Source organism: Salmo salar, chromosome ssa09 (assembly GCF_905237065.1).
Source record: "Salmo salar chromosome ssa09, Ssal_v3.1, whole genome shotgun sequence".
NCBI lineage: Eukaryota > Metazoa > Chordata > Actinopteri > Salmoniformes > Salmonidae > Salmo > Salmo salar.
In genome coordinates this window covers 28,427,006-28,447,500 of record NC_059450.1, presented here as the reverse complement: position 1 = coordinate 28,447,500, position 20,495 = coordinate 28,427,006, and the positions used below count along the sequence as shown (strand labels likewise).

The following is a 20,495-nucleotide window of genomic DNA, read 5'->3' as shown; positions in this document are numbered from 1 at the left end:
TCTGCGTCCGCCTGCCCGCCTCTCTGCGTCCGCCTGCCCGCCTCTCTGCGTCCGCCTGCCCGCCTCTCTGCGTCCGTCTGCCCGCCTCTCTGCGTCCGTCTGCCTGTCTGTCTGTCTGCGTCCGTCTGCCCGCCTCTCTGCGTCCGTCTGCCTGTCTGTCTGTCTGTGTCCGTCTGCCTGTCTGCCTGTCTGTCTGTCTGTCTGTCTGTCCTCAGCAGCAGGAGCACATGATGTGAGTGGCAGGAACCACTTTTAGCTGGACATAATTAATGTTTTATTGAGTTGCAATTGGCTGACACAGATAAAAAGCAGATGAAAGTAATAATTTAGGGCCCGGTGCTGCTCGGGTCCCGAGTCGGATCTCAGAATTCCAGGTCTGTTGGACCCGTGAAGACTTCCAGTCTAGATGTGTTTAGTACTGACCTGAGGTGGCAGGTAGCGGTGGTTGCTGGAGGGAAACTGGTCAAAGGGCTGAGCGCGGACGTAGCAGTCCCGGTAGGGTTCAGTGGACACCACATTGTGGACAAAGGGCTGAGCGCGGACGTAGCAGTCCCGGTAGGGTTCAGTGGACACCACATTGTGGACAAAGGGCTGAGCGCGGACGTAGCAGTCCCGGTAGGGTTCAGTGGACACCACATTGAGGACAAAGGGCTGAGCGCGGACGTAGCAGCCCCGGTAGGGTTCAGTGGACACCACATTGTGGACAAAGGGCTGAGCGCGGACGTAGCAGTCCCGGTAGGGTTCAGTGGATACCACATTGTGGACAAAGGGCTGAGCGCGGACGTAGCAGTCCCGGTAGGGTTCAGTGGACACCACATTGTGGACAAAGGGCTGAGCGCGGACGTAGCAGTCCCGGTAGGGTTCAGTGGACACCACATTGTGGACAAAGGGCTGAGCGCGGACGTAGCAGTCCCGGTAGGGTTCAGTGGACACCACATTGTGGACAAAGGGCTGAGCGCGGACGTAGCAGTCCCGGTAGGGTTCAGTGGACACCACATTGTGGACAAAGGGCTGAGCGCGGACGTAGCAGTCCCGGTAGGGTTCAGTGGACACCACATTGTGGACAAAGGGCTGAGCGCGGACGTAGCAGTCCCGGTAGGTTTCAGTGGACACCACATTGTGGACAAAGGGCTGAGCGCGGACGTAGCAGTCCCGGTAGGGTTCAGTGGACACCACATTGTGGACAAAGGGCTGAGCGCGGACGTAGCAGTCCCGGTAGGGTTCAGTGGACACCACATTGTGGACAAAGGGCTGAGCGCGGACGTAGCAGCCCCGGTAGGGTTCAGTGGACACCACATTGTGGACAAAGGGCTGAGCGCGGACGTAGCAGTCCCGGTAGGGTTCAGTGGACACCACATTGTGGACAAAGGGCTGAGCGCGGACGTAGCAGTCCCGGTAGGGTTCAGTGGACACCACATTGTGGACAAAGGGCTGAGCGCGGACGTAGCAGTCCCGGTAGGGTTCAGTGGACACCACATTGTGGACACTCAGGGGGAAAAGGGCTCCTTCATTGGCATACAGATGGAGGGCAGCGCCTCACACAGGGGCTGCAACACAACCACAAAACTTCTGTATCATTCATTTTTCACCTTAATTATACAAGGCGCCATTATTATATTTCACAAGTAGGTATAAGAAGCATAACACAGACTCACATTAGCTACAGACACCACTGATATTCTAACTATATTTGTCCCACATTTGTCCACCAGGTAGCGCCCAGAGAGCACGTCTCCCTGTGCCTCTGCCTGTGATATGAGATGACTCAAGCCCCTTCTGTTAAGAACTCAAGAGTTCCTATCAGCCTCCCATGTGTTCTCACAGGCGTTTTATTGATGTGACAAATCCTAGTCAACTGTATTGGACAACTACTGTTGAGAACTCTAACACACACAAATACATGTATACATACACCCACCAGCCTATTAGGTGACAACAATGGACTATGAGCTCTGAGCTACAACCGGTGCGGAGGAGAGGTAGAACCAGAGGAGAGGAGAGGAAGAACCGGTGCGAAGGAGAGGAGAGTTAGAACCAGTGCGGAGGAGAGGTAGAACCAGAGGAGAGGAGAGGAAGAACCGGTGCGAAGGAGAGGAGAGGTAGAACCGGTGCGGAGGAGAGGTAGAACCGGTGCGGAGGAGAGGTAGAACCGGTGCGGAGGAGAGGTAGAACCGGTGCGGAGGAGAGGTAGAACCGGTGCGGAGGAGAGGTAGAACCGGTGCGGAGGAGAGGTAGAACCGGTGCGGAGGAGAGGAAGAACCGGTGCAGAGGAGAGGAAGAACCGGTGCAGAGGAGAGGAAGAACCGGTGCAGAGGAGAGGAAGAACCGGTGCGAAGGAGAGGAGAGGAAGAACCGGTGCGAAGGAGAGGAGAGGAAGAACCGGTGCGAAGGAGAGGAGAGGAAGAACCGGTGCGAAGGAGAGGAGAGGAAGAACCGGTGCGGAGGAGAGGTAGAACCGGTGCGGAGGAGAGGTAGAACCGGTGCGGAGGAGAGGTAGAACCGGTGCGGAGGAGAGGTAGAACCGGTGCGGAGGAGAGGAGAGGTAGAACCGGATAGGTAGAACCGGTGCAGAGAGGAGAGGTAGAACCGGTGCGAAGGAGAGGTAGAACCGGTGCGAAGGAGAGGTAGAACCGGTGCGAAGGAGAGGTAGAACCGGTGCGAAGGAGAGGTAGAACCGGTGCGGAGGAGAGGTAGAACCGGTGCGGAGGAGAGGTAGAACCGGTGCGGAGGAGAGGAGAGGTAGAACCGGATAGGTAGAACCGGTGCAGAGAGGAGAGGTAGAACCAGTGCGGAGGAGAGGAAGAACCGGTGCGGAGGAGAGGAAGAACCGGTGCGGAGGAGAGGAAGAACCGGTGCAGAGGAGAGGAAGAACCGGTGCGGAGGAGAGGAAGAACCGGTGCGGAGGAGAGGAAGAACCGGTGCAGAGGAGAGGTAGAACCGGTGCGGAGGACAGGTAGAACCGGTGCGGAGGACAGGAGAGGTAGAACCGGTATGGAGGACAGGAGAGGTAGAACCGGTATGGAGGACAGGAGAGGTAGAACCGGTATGGAGGACAGGAGAGGTAGAACCGGTATGGAGGAGAGGAAGAACCGGTGCGGAGCAGAGGAGAGGAAGAACCGGTGCGGAGCAGAGGAGAGGTAGAACCGGTGCGGAGGAGAGGAGAGGTAGAACCGGTGCGGAGGAGAGGAGAGGTAGAACCGGTGCGGAGGAGAGGAGAGGTAGAACCGGTGCGGAGGAGAGGAGAGGTAGAACCGGTGCGGAGGAGAGGAGAGGTAGAACCGGTGCGGAGGAGAGGAGAGGTAGAACCGGTATGGAGGAGAGGAGAGGTAGAACCGGTGTGGAGGAGAGGAGAGGTAGAACCGGTATGAAGGAGAGGAGAGGTAGAACCGGTGTGGAGAGCAGAGGAGAGGTAGAACCGGTATGGAGGAGAGGAAAGGTAGAACCGGTGTGGAGAGCAGAGGTAGAACCGGTATGGAGGAGAGGAGAGGTAGAACAGGCCTTATGGTGAGATCTTAATGATGGCCAGCACATTTCAGCACTCACACAAGCATGGAGCTCGCATCTGCGCACGTACACACAGACACACACTCAGACCTGCAGTCGCACACAAATTCTCTCACACACATATTGGTACACAAACATACGCAGTCACACAAATATGCATATTCTCACACAGATAAGCATATACTTTGTATTTCAAACAAGCAGAAACACACCCTTCCCTCATTCAGGCCTCACACTGCCTCGCTGACTGCGTGTGGAGGACGCTGCTGGCTCTGGTTAGTCAGTGCTGCGTGTAAAGTAGCCCACGCTAGTGTTTTAACACACAGCGGAAATCTGGTTTGCTCCCAGCTGCTGCTACAGTAATTACTGTCCTGTGGTTGCTAAGATATGCTTCCTTTGACCCCCCCCCCCACACTTCTTTCTCTTCTTACCCTCTTCTCTCTCTCTCTCCCCCCCTCAGACTGCTAAAATACTGTGTGTGTGTGTGTGTGTGTGTGTGTGTGTGTGTGTGTGTGTGTGTGTGTGTAGCAGTCTGAGGGGGAGAGAGAGAGAGAAGAGGGTAAGAAGAGAAAGAAGTGTGGGGGGGGGTCAAAGGAAGCATATCTTAGCATATCTTAGCATCTGTAGCAGTGTGGAATGCCAGAATAAGGAGAGGGGAAAGAAGAGAAAGAACAGAACAGGAAAAAATAAAAAAGTGTGTGTATGTGAGCATATGCATACGTGAGTGTGTATGCATGTGTGTGAGAGAGAGAGCACGGCCAACAAATCTGCTGAGGGAATGTCATAAACCAACTCCAGCTGGAGAAATGCAGGCCAGAATTTAAAATGCCAGATGACAGCTGTGTGTGTGTGTGACTGTGTGTGAGAAAGAGAGAGAGGGGGTTAGGGGGATGAAATTGGAACCAGACTTGGGCTTCCTTTTAAAGCGCTGTGCTGAGCCTCACCATTCAAAAGGCATGCGTGGGGGCCAATCTGGTTCCGATCTGACCCCAGAGATGTTGAGGTGGAGATGGTGGGGGGGGGGGTGACCTGGCTCCACGCGGTTCCACCCTACCAGGCACACACAGGGGAAGGGGCTGGCCTGCTGTGTGTGTGTGTGTGTGTGTGTGTGTGTGTGTGTGTGTGTGTGTTTGTATCAGTGACTCAAAGACTCCCAGGTCCAAGCATCTGCATGTTCACATCATTTCATTGTGAAGCATCCCAAGAAAAAGGAATTCAGATGTGTGTTAGAGAGGGAGAGAGGAGGAGGGGAGAGTGGGATTGTGTATGAGTTCTTCAGTGTTACGGATGATGACTCATCCCTCGAATGCAACCTGGTAATGCTGCTCAGCCCTGCTCTACAAGGATTCTACTGGGGCTCCTCTCCAGTACGCTTTCTCCTCAACCAAACTACCTAACCTGACTAGAACATGCCAGGTGCCATTTGACCCACATTTGGGGTTTACTTGTTTAATCTCTCCAGGACTATAGCACCCCACCTCCTCTGAAATACTTGGTTGAGTTGAAATCGCACCAAACACTACATTTCTACAAGTCCTATATCTATTTAAGATGAGGAGAGGCTCGCCCGTCCCCCTCAGCGGATGTCGTGCAGTACAAAACAGATGTGGTTTTGCGTTCTCAAACACCTGTCAAATGTTGCACCTAAACAAGGTTCTGCAAGGAGGGTGAGGGGTGTATGCAATTTGTGCAGTATGTCAGCCTTTGAGTGTGTATGTATGTGTCGGCTGTGTGATTATGCATGTGTGTGACTGGCTGTGGGGTGTGCGGTGTCGGGGTGAGAGAGGAAGACTGTGGCGTTTTGGTAGAGGGTGCTGAACCCTGCTGGGCAGGATGTGGGCTGATAAGAGGGTCCTACATGCCACACACACAGCTTGTTAAGCGGTTCCAGACACCAAGAGACCTGGCTGGCCATTGATGTCTGCATGGGCTCAGAGCTTCAGATTATGAGGGGAAAACCAGACATCCCAAAACACTACTTGGCAGACATGTTACTAGTCCAGTCCAGCTCATGTAGACAATGACTAGGCTAAATCCAATACAGGCCCAAACGAGGCTCCAGAGTGCCCTCCATCCCATGTCAAAGTGACTCGTCTCGTGGCTCTCGGCTGGGCTACAGCACAAGGTCACTTTCACCTAAATCAATTCATGTCAGACCTTTGATGAATAAATGAAACTGAACCAAAAACTCTGAACAAATGTTTTGTCTGTGTACACAGTTCTCATCATCGGAGTCAAATTCTGTGATGGAGCCAAGGCTGGAACGTGTTAGATTATGAAGAGGTGCAGGCTAAAGGCACACATTGTGTGGTGGCATTTAAGTGGAGCGTTCGTTATCTCTCTCTAGCTGGGTGGCTTGGTGTTAGAGAATGACTAGCCTCACGGTTTCTCGTCCGTGTAGCTCAGGTCACAGACCGCAACACTCGGATGCCAAATTACCATGGCGACACCCTCGGTTGCTCACTCACTGAACCCCCCTCCCCCTTTCCTCCCACCGCCTGCTCTTCTGCTGCTTAGCAACAATGGTGCCATTGGACTTCCTGTATGGCTGATTCCTTAAAGCTGCTCTCCACATGAACAGATTCCCCCTCCCTCTCACGCCCTCTGACCTTCTCTACTCCACTCAGTGAATGAGGTCAGATACTGAGGGGTCAAAGGTGACTGCAGCCCAGCCACCGGGTCACTGACGGACACACAACTCACAAATACTGAGAACTAAAGAGCAGCAGGAGCTACTAAATGATTGGCTTGGCAGGTCTTCTGAAACAAGGACTTTCGTTAAGAGGTTCAGTTTGCCATGTATACTTAGCAAATACCACGCATTGTACCATCGTGTCACAAATCTGATGGGTTTTTCTACTTGAAGTGTTGTTTCTACAACACAAAATCAGCTTGGGTGTGTAGTCATATACCTGTACTCCCTCTTGTTCAGATTGAGAAAACCTTGCTAACCACACCTTTAGCTTGTGAAAGCTCAGACTGAGGAGGACAAAGTGATAACCAACTCCTTTATCAGCTTACCAACAATACGCCTGAGCACAGCTCAATCTATTAACAGACCAGGAACATGAGTAAATACAAGTGGCTTCAGATCATTTTTACACAATCGGGTTCCCCCAGGTATCAGTTTTGACCAGATGACAGATGTGCACACCTAAGCCGTGGGCACACTCGACAACTCCCCAGCAATGGAAGGTAAGGTAAGGCCCTGGCTGTTCAAACAGACTCAAATCCTAAAGACAACTGGCAGAGTAGAAGACAAAAGGGCCTGAAGCAGTACAGATTTCCCTCTGCCCTGCTTCCTGGATTCAAGCACCGGCAAGAGAACTGAAACACACACTAGACTTGTGAGAAGCGGAGTTAGTCGTACAGCAAACCTCAGTTCTAGCATATAGAGACACAGGTACATGGAGAATAAATATGAGGACCCCAGTCTTTGGACTCACCTGTAATCCATCTTCAAGAGAGTCTGAGTCGTCAAACGCAGGACAGCCTGGAAAAGAGAATGAAACCAGATATTCAATAAAACTTCCAGCTACACAGATACAGGTGAGCTACAGAGACAGAAAGAGTTCTCATAACATACACTATGTCCACACGTCACCAAGTCCCTAAAATGACAAAAAGTCCCCAGACTTCCCCACAAGTATGTCACTGGTGATAGAGGAAAGAGAGAAGCCATTAAGGGAGGTATGGTTGGCAAAGACTTTCATTCACCCGAGAACAGCTAAAAGGGAAATGAAATTGACTCTCTACTTGTAAAAGTGCAACTCGAGTCGAGGCTAAAAAGCCATGAATGTTGCATTCACTGACACCTAGTTTCAAGTAAGTACTTATAAGAATACTAAGTCAATCGTACTTTTGAACTCGTACCCGACTCTTAGCAACATGTCTAAAACAAGCTTTTCCTGAAATCTTGGGGAAAATAAATTAGTCCAAAGTTAAACGTTGGCAGTAGTGTAGAAAACAGATCTCATTTCCACTGGGACGGCCGAAGAGGAAACTGTTTGTACCGGAGGCATCAAGAGGCTCTTTTAAGACTCCTAGTTCACTTAATTAGGATCACTAAGACCTCATTTAAAACGAGACAGGCAGGCAGCAGCAGAAACCAGGCCTCCGTCCGTCCGTTCGTTCGTCCGTCTGTGTCTCTCTCCGTTAGTTTAGAGAAGAGCGAAGAAAATTGCTGGAGCATTGAACAGTGTGTAGGTATCCACCTTCCTGTCTGTCAGTCTCTGCTACGGTGAGACCCAGGCCGTCTGTCTGTCTATAGCACATTGAGACAGAGACGAGACTGCCAGTGCTGGGTCACGGAGCTGCCTGGGCCATGTGTCCGCTGTTGCCATGGCAACAGAGGACCGCAAGGCTGACACACCACACACTCAAACACACACTAAGAAGAACACACACACACTGCAGTCCGGCAGCAGAGCGATGCAACAGGAATACAAAGGAACCTGCCTGTGTGGAGAAGAGGTATTACACAACACTGGCGGAATACAGAGGAAGCTAGAACAGATACTGAGAGCTAGGCAGCAGTCTTATTATAAACCCATGACTGACAACAAGACCAAAGGCAGGTAGCCTAGCAGTTAAGAGTTGGTAGAGTAACCGAAAAGGTCGCTGGTTCAGCTCCCCTAGCCAGCAAGGTGGAAAAATCTGCCATTCTGCCCTTGAGCAAGGCAGTTAACCCCCAACAACAACTGCTCCCTGGGCGCTGATGATGTCGATTAAGGTAGCCCTCGCACCTCTGATTATTGGGTTGGGTTCAATTTGGAAGACAGATTTCAGTTCAATGCATTCAGGTCTGCAACTGACTAGATATCACCTTTCCTTCCCTTTCCCATAGGCCTGTGTGCTAATTCACAGGAATGCTAATTCTGCTAATATGCTTGTATTGATCATCCGTACCTACAATATCCATAGCTAGGGTTCTAAGATTATTCTGGTGTAGTCCATTGTGCTTTATTAATTTAAACAATTGTCATGATGTTGTTAGACCCCATCAGTTTCCTACACAGGGTCGAGGACTGGACGAGATACAGTAGAGCCCAGGCCAGGTTCTAGTCTTGAGTGTAACAGGTCCACAAGGCCAAGGACTGGCCGAGATACAGGAGAGCCCAGGCCAGGATCTAGTCTTGAGTAACACAGGGCAGGAGGCTGGATGGCAGATTGCTGAGCTGGCGGCTCTCCTGCTAATTGGATGACTTTGCTACCTCTGGCACAACCTCTGCTGGAAATGCGTACCAGAGCCCCAAGCTGTTGTATCAACCTCAGCCCATCTCCAACCAGGTTAACTTAGACTAGCCTCAGCCCATCTCCAACCAGGTTAACCTAGCAGAGCCCAGCTTCAGCTTATCTCCAACCAGGTTAGCCTAGCTTCAGCCCATCTCCAACCAGGTTAGCCTAGCTTCAGCTCATCTCCAACCAGGTTAGCCTAGCTAGCCCAGCTTCAGCTTATCTCCAACCAGGTTAGCCTAGCTTCAGCCCATCTCCAACCAGGTTAGCCTAGCTTCAGCCCATCTCCAACCAGGTTAGCCTAGCTTCAGCCCATCTCCAACCAGGTTTGCCTAGCTAGCCCAGCTTCAGCTTATCTCCAACCAGGTTAACCTAGCAGAGCCCAGCTTCATCTTATCTCCAACCAGGTTAACTTAGACTAGCCCCAACCCATCTCCAACCAGGTTAGCCTAGCTAGCCCAGCTTCAGCCCATCTCCAACCAGGTTAGCCTAGCTAGCCCAGCTTCAGCCCATCTCCAACCAGGTTAGCCCAGCTTCAGCCCATCTCCAACCAGGTTAGCCTAGACCAAACTCCACCTAGCCTATTCCACAGCAAAATATTCCTGCAGCAACAGGATTGTAACATTTAGTGGATAACGTTGCTTGATCGGTGCAGGAAAATTCTCAACAAAAGAGTGATCCTACATCTGTACCTTAAAGCCTGAACTCCAAATTCCAGACGGCCCCTATCCTGACCTAAAGGTGTCCCTCAGCTTGTAGCCCTATCCTCTAACTCGACTGTCTGGGCACGGGCTTGGGGTTGTCAGTCTGTACAGGAAGTGGTGCCCTTATGTCCTACACAGCTGGCACAGATAAGATAGGAGAGCCAATCATAGGTGAGTGAGCCGGGAGCAGGGGAAGTTATCACAGCTAATCAACACTACACATCTAACACCAGGAGAACAGGCAGCAGGTCAACCATTACATGTCACAGACATAGATCAACACACAAACACACGTAGAAACCAACACACACAAATTAATACGAACACAGGCATAATGTCAGAGGCAAGGAGTCTACAAAAGCATATGTTCTGTGAAGTGACACTGTACTGAGGTGGACTGAAGCTCAGGGGTCCTTCCTAACCCACCTTGGTTGATGTCCTCGATGGCCCTGCGGATCCCTCTATCGAAGGCCCTGGCGTCTGCAGGACTCTGGAAGGTCAGGCCAAACTTCTTGTCGTTGATCCTCCAATGGTGAAATATGGGGTTGACCTTGTTGTAGACCAGGTCCTTCTTTAGAATACACTCCAGAACAACCTAAACAGCAAGAGAGAGACATCTGCTAGTGACTTGAAGTTAACATTTTTCTACACTGACATTTCAGTCATTTAGCAGACGCTCTTATCCAGAGAGACTTACAGGAGCAATTAGTGTTAAGGGCCTTGCTCAAGGGAACATACTTACCCAACGCTCTTAACCACTAGGCTACCTGGCCAGATGGTAAAACGTTGGTCCCACTACCTTAATGCAGAATAATATGATACAGAACCACACAGCACAGAATCTAGTCTAGATTTCTCCAGAAGCAGATAGAAAAACCCCAAATCTGTTTCTCACTCGAAAAGCAAAGCCGTAGAAAGTAGAAATCCAACATGGTACAGGAGTGTAAAATCACTAAATGAAAACTATGCTATTTACCCCCGTCTGAGGAGCCTTTGAGGAACAGACATCTAACCGCCATCTTACTCATCACCCTAAGCTGTTTAAATGTGTCCCGTTTAATTACGACACGAAGCGTGCTGAGAAAAATTAAAAGCCCCAACCCTGGATAAATTGAAACACTCCAAATCCAACCAATGAACCCTTTTTCCTCCCCTCTTCATTTGTAAAACAGAATATAGTGTGGTTTTATTTACAAATGATAAAGCTGGAGTTAAGAACAGTTTTGGAGCCAGGCACAGAAACTAAGTGTGTGAAAGAGAGAGAGTTATTATTAATCAAGACTGCTGGATGGCCTCCAGCCCTTCATCTAGGCAGATTCAATGAAATGAGATATGGCCATTAGTCTTTGAGGCTTTGGGCGAACGTGCACGACGACGAGGGCTGAGTGAGTGAGAGGGTGCGCGTGCACGTTGGGTTGAATGGGGAAGGGAAGGGACGACGTTGTGTGGCAACTTGTGCGTTCATGTTTGACGTTCATGTTTGAAACCGTTACTAGGGGGTTGTCTACGACATGGCAATCTGTGCTATACTGTCACCTTCATAACAAAACTGCAGTATTAGTAAATAAAAAAAGATCGGTAATAATATTTAATTGTACCTATGCTAAAATAACATAAGAAACCTGTAAAACAACAGTCAAAGAAACTCAAGCCCCAACGGCATCCTGACGGTCAGTATATAAATCATTGTCACCGTGTGCACCTTTGTCTATGTTTGATAAGAGTGCATACGTGGCAGCTAAACGTGTGGGTTTGTGATATATCTGGTGTGTGACGGATCGCGTGAGTAGTGCACAAAACACCTATTACAAATAGGCCTATTAGCTGGAAATGCAGGTGTGTATTAGACAGGAGTGTCTCGCTCGGCGAGAGAAAGAGAGGAGTAAGGGTTAAACCCTTGTGTTTACACAGAGCCTGTGGAGGAAAGGAGAGATAGGCGGAGGAGGTGTTCGCCTCTGGGGCTGATTGTGGGAGGCGAGACTGAGCGGAGCCAGAGTGGGTAAGGTGAGTGGCTTGCCTGGGAGAAGAGGAAGTATCGCCGTTGAGGAAGGATACCACCGCATTCATTCAAGTCAGGGAAATAGAGAGGTGGAGAGTAGAGACCAGAGAGAGAGACCGAGAGAGAGACCGAGGGAGAAAGAAAATACAGATGTAGGATCTTCATTTGAGCCAGTCTCCTACAGCAGGAAAATAATCATGCAGCAACAGGAAATGTGAATTATTGTGTGTGGACAATTTTGTAGCAGTACATTTTTAGTAAGGGAAAATCAAGTCAAATTTAAAAGTGGAAATTACAAACTGTAGAAGCCTTTTTAAACCTCAAATACACTAAGTTATCCTGCAACAGGGTGATCAAATTAAGAACCTATGTATGTAGGAGACAGAGGTGGAGCGAGAGAGGGATTGGTAAAGAGATAAAAGGAAAGAGAAGATGAATTGAATTCAGAGTGAGTCTTAACAGATTGGGGGAGTTTGTAGTTGCACTCTGGCTTTTGTGACAGGAGAAGGACTGATTCTACTCTGAGATGTTATCAAGAGGACAGGACTGTTTCTCTGTGTGAGAGCAGAGGACAAGCAGACATCAAACAGCAGACACACCAAATCACAGAGATAAATGCCACATCCATTCATTCAGTTTTCCATTTGATAATCTACCAAGCAGCAATGCTTTATCTATAAACTAATTACAAAAACGACTTCCCATGCACATAGAATAACTGGGGCAGAGTCCTCTTAGTTTGTACGATCTCTTATCTTTATTCATTTATGTGTTAAGAACAAGTCTATAAAATCCTGAAGGAAATTATTTGGTTCAATCTTTCTTAATCAATCCAATACAAAAGTAGCCTATTAGGCAGGCTACACAAATAAATAAGTAAATCTAAGAAGGTTAGGTTAAATCTAGCAGTGGAGAAAGAAATGCCATATTAGAGAGAGTCAGTGTTTAGAGAGCTGGTAATTTAACAAAACGCACAGAGAAAACGAGTGAGAGAGGGGTAGAGAGAACAGAGAGAGAAGGGGGGGGGGTCAGAGAGAGCAGATGGAGAGCTGAGAGCAAGAGAGAACAGAGAGAAGGGGGGGTGGGGGGGGGGGGTGGGGATGGTCAGAGAGAGCAGAGAGAGACCAGAGAGTGAGCGAGAACAGAGAGAACAGTGTGAACAGAGAGAGGAGAGTAAGAAAGCAGAGAGAGAGGAAGAACAGAGAGCGCACAGAGACTAAGAGAGCAGAGCACACAGAGCTCGAGAGCGCACAGAGCAGAGGGAACAGAGCAGAGGGAACAGCGCAGAGAGAGAGTGTGTGTGTGAACAGAGAGAGAGCGAGAGAACAGAGAGAGCAGAGAGCGAGAGAGGGGAGAGCGAGAGAGCGGGAGAGCGAGAGAGCAGGACAGCGGAGCGGAGAGCGAGAACAGAAAGAGAACAAGAGAACGAGAGAGAACAAAGAGAACGGAAAGAGAGAACAGAGTGAGAGCGCAAGCTACGGAGAGAGAACGAACAAAAAGAGAACAGAGGGAGAGAGAGAACAGAGAGAGAGAGAGAGAGAGAGAGAGAACAAAGCAAGGGAGAGAACAGAGGTGGAGAGAGAGAACAGAGGGGTGGAGAGAAAGGTGGAGAGAGAACAGAGAGGGGTGGAGAGAGAGAACACAGAGCAGAGGGAGAAGAAGGCAGAGAGTGAGACTGGAGAGCGAACAAAGAGAATGAGAGCAAACGATGGAGAAAGAGAACAGAGGCAGTGAGAGAAAGAGGGAAAGAGAAAGAGGGGGAAGAGAACAGAGAACTGAAAGAGAGAACAGAGAGAGAGCGAACAGAGAGAGAGCGAACAGAGAGAAAGAAGAAACGAGGGAGAGCGAACAGAGACCGAGGGAGAGGAAGAGCGAACAGAGAGAGGAGAGAGAAAGAACAGAGAGAGAACAGAGAAAGAGAGAAGAGGGAGAGAGAACAGTGAGTGAGCAAATTAGAGCGAGCGAGAGAGGGGGAAACAGAGGCGGAGAGAGAGAGAACACAGAACAGAGAGGGAGAGAACACAAAGAGAAAGAGGGGGAAGAGAAGAGGACAGAGAGAGCGAGAACAGAGACGGAGAGAACGAGAACAGAAAGAGAGCAAGAGGAGAGGACAGAAAGAGTGAACAGAGAGAAAGCGAGAGAAAGAACAGAGTGGAAAGAATTTCTTTCCTTCTTAATGCGTTTGAGCCAATCAGTTGTGTTCATGACAAGGTAGGGGTGGTATACAGAACATAGCCCTATTTGGTAAAAGACCAAGTCCATATTATGGCAAGAACAGCTCAACTAAGCAAAGAGACTATTACTTTAAGACATGAAGGTCAGTGAATCCGGAACGTTTCAAGAACTTTGAAAGTTTCTTCAAGTGCAGTCACAAAAACCATAAAGCCCTATGATGAAACTGGCTCTCATGAGGACCACCACAGGAAAGGAAGACCCAGAGTTACCTCTGCTCCAGAGGACAAGTTCATTAGTTATCGGCACCTCAGATTTCAGCCCAAATAAATGTGAGTAACAGACACATCAATATCAACTGTACAGAGGAGACTGCGTGAATCAGGACTTCATGGTCGAATTGCTGCAAAGAAACCACTACAAAAGGACACCAAGAAGATGAGACTTGCTTGTGCCAAGAAACACGAGCAATGGACATTAGACCGGTGGAAATCTGTCCTTTGGTCTGATGAATCCAAATTTGAGATTTTTGGTTCCAACCGCAGTGTCTTTGTGAGACACAGAGTAGGTGAATAGATGATCTCCGCATGTGTAGTTCCCACCGTGAAGCATGGAGAATGAGGTGTGATGGTGTTCACTTGCTGGTGACACTGTCAGTGATTTTTATTTAGAATTCAAGGCACACTTAACCAGCATGGCTAACACAGCATTTTGCAGCGATATGCCATCCCATCTGTTTTGCGCTTAGTGGGACTATCATTTGTTTTTCAACAGGACAATGACCCAACACACCTCCAGGCTGTGTAAGGGCTATTTGACCAAGAAAGAGAGTGATGCAGTGCTGCATCAGATGACTTGGCCTCCACAATCACCAGAACTCAACCCAACTGAGATGGTTTGGGATGAGTTGGACCGCAGAATGAAGGGAAAGCAGCCAACAAGTGCTCAGCATATATGAGAACTCCTTCAAGCCTGTTTGAAAAGTATTCCTAGTGAAGCTGGTTGAGAGAATGCCAAGCGTGTGCAAAGCTGTAAAGACCAAGGGTGGGTACTTTGAAGAATATAAAATATATTTTGATTTGTTTACAACTTTTTTTGGTTACTACAGGAATCCATGTGTTATTTCATAGCTTTGATGTCTTCACTATTATTCTACAATGTAGAAAATAGTACAAAATTAAGAAAAACCCTTGAATGATTAGGTGTGTCCAAACTTTTGATCAAATACTAATCTTAGAATCAACTATTAAAGACTACCAGAACCCACTGGATTCTCCAATTACATTGAATTTACAACCGGACAAAATACAAACCCTCCATACCAAAAAGGCCTATGGTGTTGATGGTGTCCTGAATGAAATGATAAAATATACAGACCACAAATTCCAATTGGCTATAGTTAAACTCTTTAACATCATCCTTAGCTCTGGCATCTTCCCCAATATTTGGAACCAAAGACTGATCACCCCAATCCACAAAAGTGCAAGACAAATTTGACCCCAATAACTAACGTGGGACATGCGTCAACAGCAACCTTAGGTAAATCCTCTGCATTATCATTAAATGCAGATGTACTGAAAACAATGTACAGGGAAAATGTCAAAATGGCTTTTTACCAAATTACCGTACGACAGACCATGTACTCACCCTGCACACCCTAATTGACAAACAAACCAAAACAAAGGCGAAGTAGTCTCATGCTCTGTTGATTTCCACAAAGCTTTTGACTCAAAATGGCATGAGGGTCTGCTATACAAATTGATGGAAAGTGGTGTTGGGGAAAAAAAAAACATTATAAAATCCATGTACAAACAAGTGTGTGGTTAAAAATGGGCAAAAACACACATTTCTTTCCAAAGGGCCGTGGGGTGAAACAGGGATGCAGCTTAAGCCCCACCCTCTTCAACGTATATATCAACGAATTGGCGAGGACACTAGAACACATTTTTCCTTCCACATGATGCCATATATTTTGCGAAGTGCACCTGTCCCTCCTGCAGCACTGCAAGCCCACAACATGACGCTGCCACCGCCGTGCCTCACACTTGGGATGGTGTTCTTGCAAGCCTCCCCATTTTTCCTCCAAACAACGATGGTCATTATGGCCAAACATTCTATTTTTGTTTCATCAGACCAGAGGAAATTTCTCCAAAAAGTACAATCTTTGTCCCCATGTGCAGGCAATTTTGGAACAGTGGCTTCTTCCTTGCTGAGCGGCCTTTCAGCTTATGTCAATATAGGACTCGTTTTACTGTGGATATAGATAATTTTGTACCGGTTTCCTCCAGCATCTTTACAAGGTCCTTTGCTGTTGTTCTGGGATTGATTTGCACAATTCGAACCAAAGTACGTTCATCTCTAGGAGACAGAGCGCGTCTCCTTCCTGAGCGTTATGATGGCTGCGTGGTCCCATGGTGTTTATACTTGCGTACTATTGTTTGTACAGATGAACGTGGTACCTTTAAGTGCTTGGAAATTGCGCCCAAGGATGAACCAGACTTGTGGAGGTCTACAATGTTTTTTCCTGAGGTCTTGGCTGATTTCTTTTGATTTTCCCATGATGTCAAGCAAAGAGGCACTGAGTTTGAAGGTAGGCCTTGAAATACATCCACAGGTACACCCCCAATTGACTAAAATTATGTCAATTAGCCTATCAGAAGCTTCTAAAGCCATGTCGTCATTTTCTGGAATTTTCCAAGCTGTTTAAAGGCACAGTCAACTTAGTGTATGTAAACTTCTGACCTACTGGAATTGTGATACAGTGAATTATAAGTGAAATAATCTGTCTGTAAACAATTGTTGGAAAAATTACTTGTGTCATACTTGTGTCATGCACAAAGTAGATGTCCTAACCAATTTGCCAAAACTATAGTTTGTTAACAAGACATTTATGGAGTGGTTGAAAAACGACTCCAACCTTAGTGTATGTAAACTTCCGACTTCAACTGTATGTATTGGGTGAAATACCACAGTGTGCCATCACAGCAGCAACATTTGTGACCAGTTGCCACAAGGGAAACCAGTGAAGAAAAAACAAATACAAACCATATTTATGTTTATTTACTATCCCTTTGGTACTTTAACTATTTGTAACATCGTTACAACACTGTATATAACCATAATATATGACATTTGACATTGTCACAGCGCCATCCGTTTTGTCACCAAAGCCCCATATACTACCCACCACCTGTATGCTCTCGTTGGCTGGACCTCGCTTCATATTCGTTGCCAAACCCACTGGCTCCAGGTCTTCTATAAGTCTTTGCTAGGTAAAGCCCCGCCTTATCTCAGCTCACTGGTCACCATACCAGCACGCACTCCAGCAGGTATATTTCACTGGTCATCCCCAAAGCCAACTCCTCCTTGTCCGCCTTTCCTTCCAGTTCTCTGCTGCCAATGACTGAAGTTGGAGACTCATCTCCCTCACAAAATTTAAGCATCAGCTGTCAGAGCAGCTTACCGATCACTGCACCTGTACACAGCCCATCTGTAAATAGCCCACCCAACTACCTCATCCCCATATTGTTATTTACTTCTCGCTCCTTTGCACCCCGGTATTTCTACTTGCACATTCATCTTCTGCACATCTATTACTCCAGTGTTTAATTGCTCAAATCTAATTATTTTGCCACTATGGCCTTACCTCCCTAATCTTACTACATTTGCACACACTGTATATATCATTTTCTATTGTGTTATTGACTGTACGTTTGTTTATCCCATGTGTAACTCTGTTGTTTGTGTCACACTGCTTTGCTTTATCTTGGTCAGGTTGCAGTTGTAAATGAGAACATGTTCTCAACTGGCCTACCTGGTTAAATTAAGGTGAAATAAATAAAATAAAAAATATTCAAAATAAAATCAAGTTGTATTAGTCACATGCGCCGAATACAACAGGTGTAGACCTTACAGTGAAATGCTTACTTACGAGCCCCCAAGCAACAGTACAGTTTCAAAAATCCAGATAAGAATAAGAGAAAAGTATCAAGCAATTAAAGAGCAGCAGTAAAAAATTATATATACAGGGGGTGCCGGTATAGAGTCAATGTGCGGGGGCACCGGTTAGTTGAGGTAGTATGTACATGCAGGTAGAGTTAAAGTGACTATGCATAGATGACGACAGAGAGTGGCATTGGTGTGGAGATGGGGGGGCAATGCAAACAGTCTGGGTCGCCATTTGACCAGATGTTCAGGAGTCTTATGGCTTGGGGGTAGATGCTGTTTAGAAGCCTCTTGGACCTAAACTTGGAGCCCCAGTACCGCATGCCGTGTGGTAGCAGAGAGAACAGTCTATGACTAGGGTGGCTGGAGTCTGACAATTTTTAGGGTCTTCCTCTGACACCGCCTGGTATAGAGGTCCTGGATGGCAGGAAGCTTGGCCCCAGTGATGTACTGGGCCGTTCGCACTACCCTCTGCAGTGCCTTGCGGTCGGAGGCCGAGTAGTTGCCATACCAGGCAGTGATGCAACCAGCCAGGATGCTCTCAATGGTGCGGCTGTAGAACCTTTTGAGGATTTGAGGACCCATTCCAAATCTTTTCAGTCTCCTGAGGGGGTGTATAGGTTTTGTCGTGCCCGCTTCACGACTGTCATGGTGTGCTAGGACCATGTTAGTTTGTTGTTGATGTGGACACCAAGTAACTTGAAGCTCTCAACCTGTTCCACTGCAGCCCCGTCAATGAGAATGGGGGCGTGCTCGGTCCCCATTTTCCTGTAGTCCACAATAATCTCCTTTGTCTTGATCACGTTGAGGGAGAGGTTGTTGTCCTGGCACCACACGGCCAGGTCTCTGACCTTCTCCCTATAGGCTGTCTCGTCGTAGTGTCATTGGCAAATTTAATGATGGTGTTGGAGTCGTGCTGGCCGTGCAGTCATGAGTGAACAGGGAGTACAGGAGGGTGCTGAGCACGCACCCCTGAGGTGCCCCTGTGTTGAGGATCAGCGTGGCGGATGTGTTGTTACCTACCCTTACCACCTGGGGGTGGCCTGTCAGGAAGTCCAGGCTCCAGTTGCAGAGGGAGGTGTTTAGTCCCAGATGAGCGTTGAGGGCGCTATGGTGTTGAACGGTGAGCTGTAGTCAATGAATAACATTCTCACATAGGTGTTCCTTTTGTCCAGATGGGAAAGGGCAGTGTGGAGTGCAATAGAGACTGCATCTGTGGATCTGTTGGGGCGATATGCGAAATGGAGTGGGTCTAGGGTTTCTGGGATGATGGTGTTGATGTGAGCCAACACCAGCCTTTCAAAGCACTTCATGGCTACAGACGTGAGTGCTACAGGTCGGTAGTCAGTTAGGCAGGTTACCTTAGTGTTCTTGGGCACAGGCACTATGGTGGTCTGCTTGAAACATGGTGGTATTACAGACTCAGTCAGGGAGAGGTTGAAATGTCAGTGAAGACACTTGCCAGTTGGTAAGCACATGCTCGCAGTACACGTCCTGGTAATCCGTCTAGCCCTGCGGCCTTGTGAATGTTGACCTGTCTAAAGGTCTTACATCGGCTGCAGAGTGTGTGATCACACAGTCTTCCGGTACAGCTGGTGCTCTCATGCATGTTTCAGTGTTACTTGCATAGAAGTAGTTTAGCTCGTCCGGGAGGATATTCCTTTGGAACGTTGAGTGTAATGTTTACGGTTAATTTTATATTGTTTATTATCCATTTTACTTGCTTTGGCAATGTAAACATACGTTTCCAATGTCAATAAAGCCCTTTGAATTTAATTGAGAACAGAGAGCGTGAGAAAACAGAGAGAGAGAGAGAGAGAGAGAGAGAGAGAGAGAGAGAGAGAGAGAGTGCGAAAACACAGAGAGAGTGTGCGAAAACACAGAGAGAGAGAGAGAACAGAAAGAGAGAACAGAGAGAGAGAACAGAAAGAGAGAGAACAGAAAGAGAGAGAGCGAAAACACAGAGCGAGAGGACTGAGCGAGAGAAAACAGAGCGAGAGAGAGAAGTCCCATTGGTGGCAATATCAGGAGCCAGCTGACTCATCAGTACACTCTGTGCCGCATCATTGCGCTTATAGGCAGATCCCCCCCCCCAACATTGCAGTCACCACATCTCTCCCTCACTTTCTCTTTCTTTCAGTCTCTTTATTTTGTCGCCCTCCATTTCTTACAGTTTGACTGGCGATCTCTTTTTCCTCCTCTCAATCTTTTCCCTTGTTCCCATTGTCTCTCTAGTAAAATGGTGGTTTGGACCTCCTGCTTTAACAAGCCCCTGGGGTGGGTGACATCACCAGAATCATGCTCTATGTAGCACGGTGGCCCAGGCTCAGAATAGACAGTTATAAACGAAGTGTCTTAGCAGGCAGGAGCCACTTATCTACGATACTTAAAAGACAGTCACCTATTAATTCTTGTCAAAGGAAATGGTCATCAATCTAATTGTTTAACATGAATAAAGAGACGCAAGGGCATCACAGTTTTAGGATGAGAGCATAGGAATATATGACTAGAAGCTCAGCGCACCAATATCCAATAAATTCTTTCCTTCATTCCCTTTTTCCTCTTTTTAGTTTGACTTCCTACATCCCTCATCCCACATTCCCCTCTCCTGAGCAGTTTGCCCTTCTCTTCTCTCTGATGATGTCAGCATGCACCACACAATCACGCAGCCCGCTCCTATTTACAGATACCTTCCCTGCGCAGAGGAGGAAAGCCAAACAGCCACTTCCTGTGTGACGGTATATGTGTGTGTGACTGTGTGTGTGTGTAAGGCGGAGGTTGATGGTGATCTCATCCCACGACCCCCTCGGTGTGGAATGTGTCACAGGCTGAGTTGGTGCATAGTACATTGCGAACATGCTTGCTCTCCATTGTGATAGATGAGTGTGTGTGGTGTGTATGAGGCCCTCAGAGTGAGTGTAAGTTGCATGGCGAGG

General features: G+C 48.0%; 1 protein-coding gene across 3 annotated transcripts in view; it reads right to left on the bottom strand.

Annotated features, from left to right (window-relative positions):
- The window catches only part of LOC106611155 (sprouty-related, EVH1 domain-containing protein 1), a 104,510-nt gene that overhangs the window by 18,558 nt on the left and 65,457 nt on the right, over positions 1-20,495 (bottom strand). For all 3 annotated transcript variants that reach the window (XM_014211056.2, XM_014211058.2, XM_014211057.2), the window contains 2 exons: positions 9,870-10,038; positions 6,951-6,997 (listed from right to left, as the gene is read on the bottom strand). In XM_014211056.2, the coding sequence (XP_014066531.1) occupies positions 6,951-6,997; positions 9,870-10,038 (216 nt within the window). The remainder of the gene's footprint in view (positions 1-6,950; positions 6,998-9,869; positions 10,039-20,495) is intronic.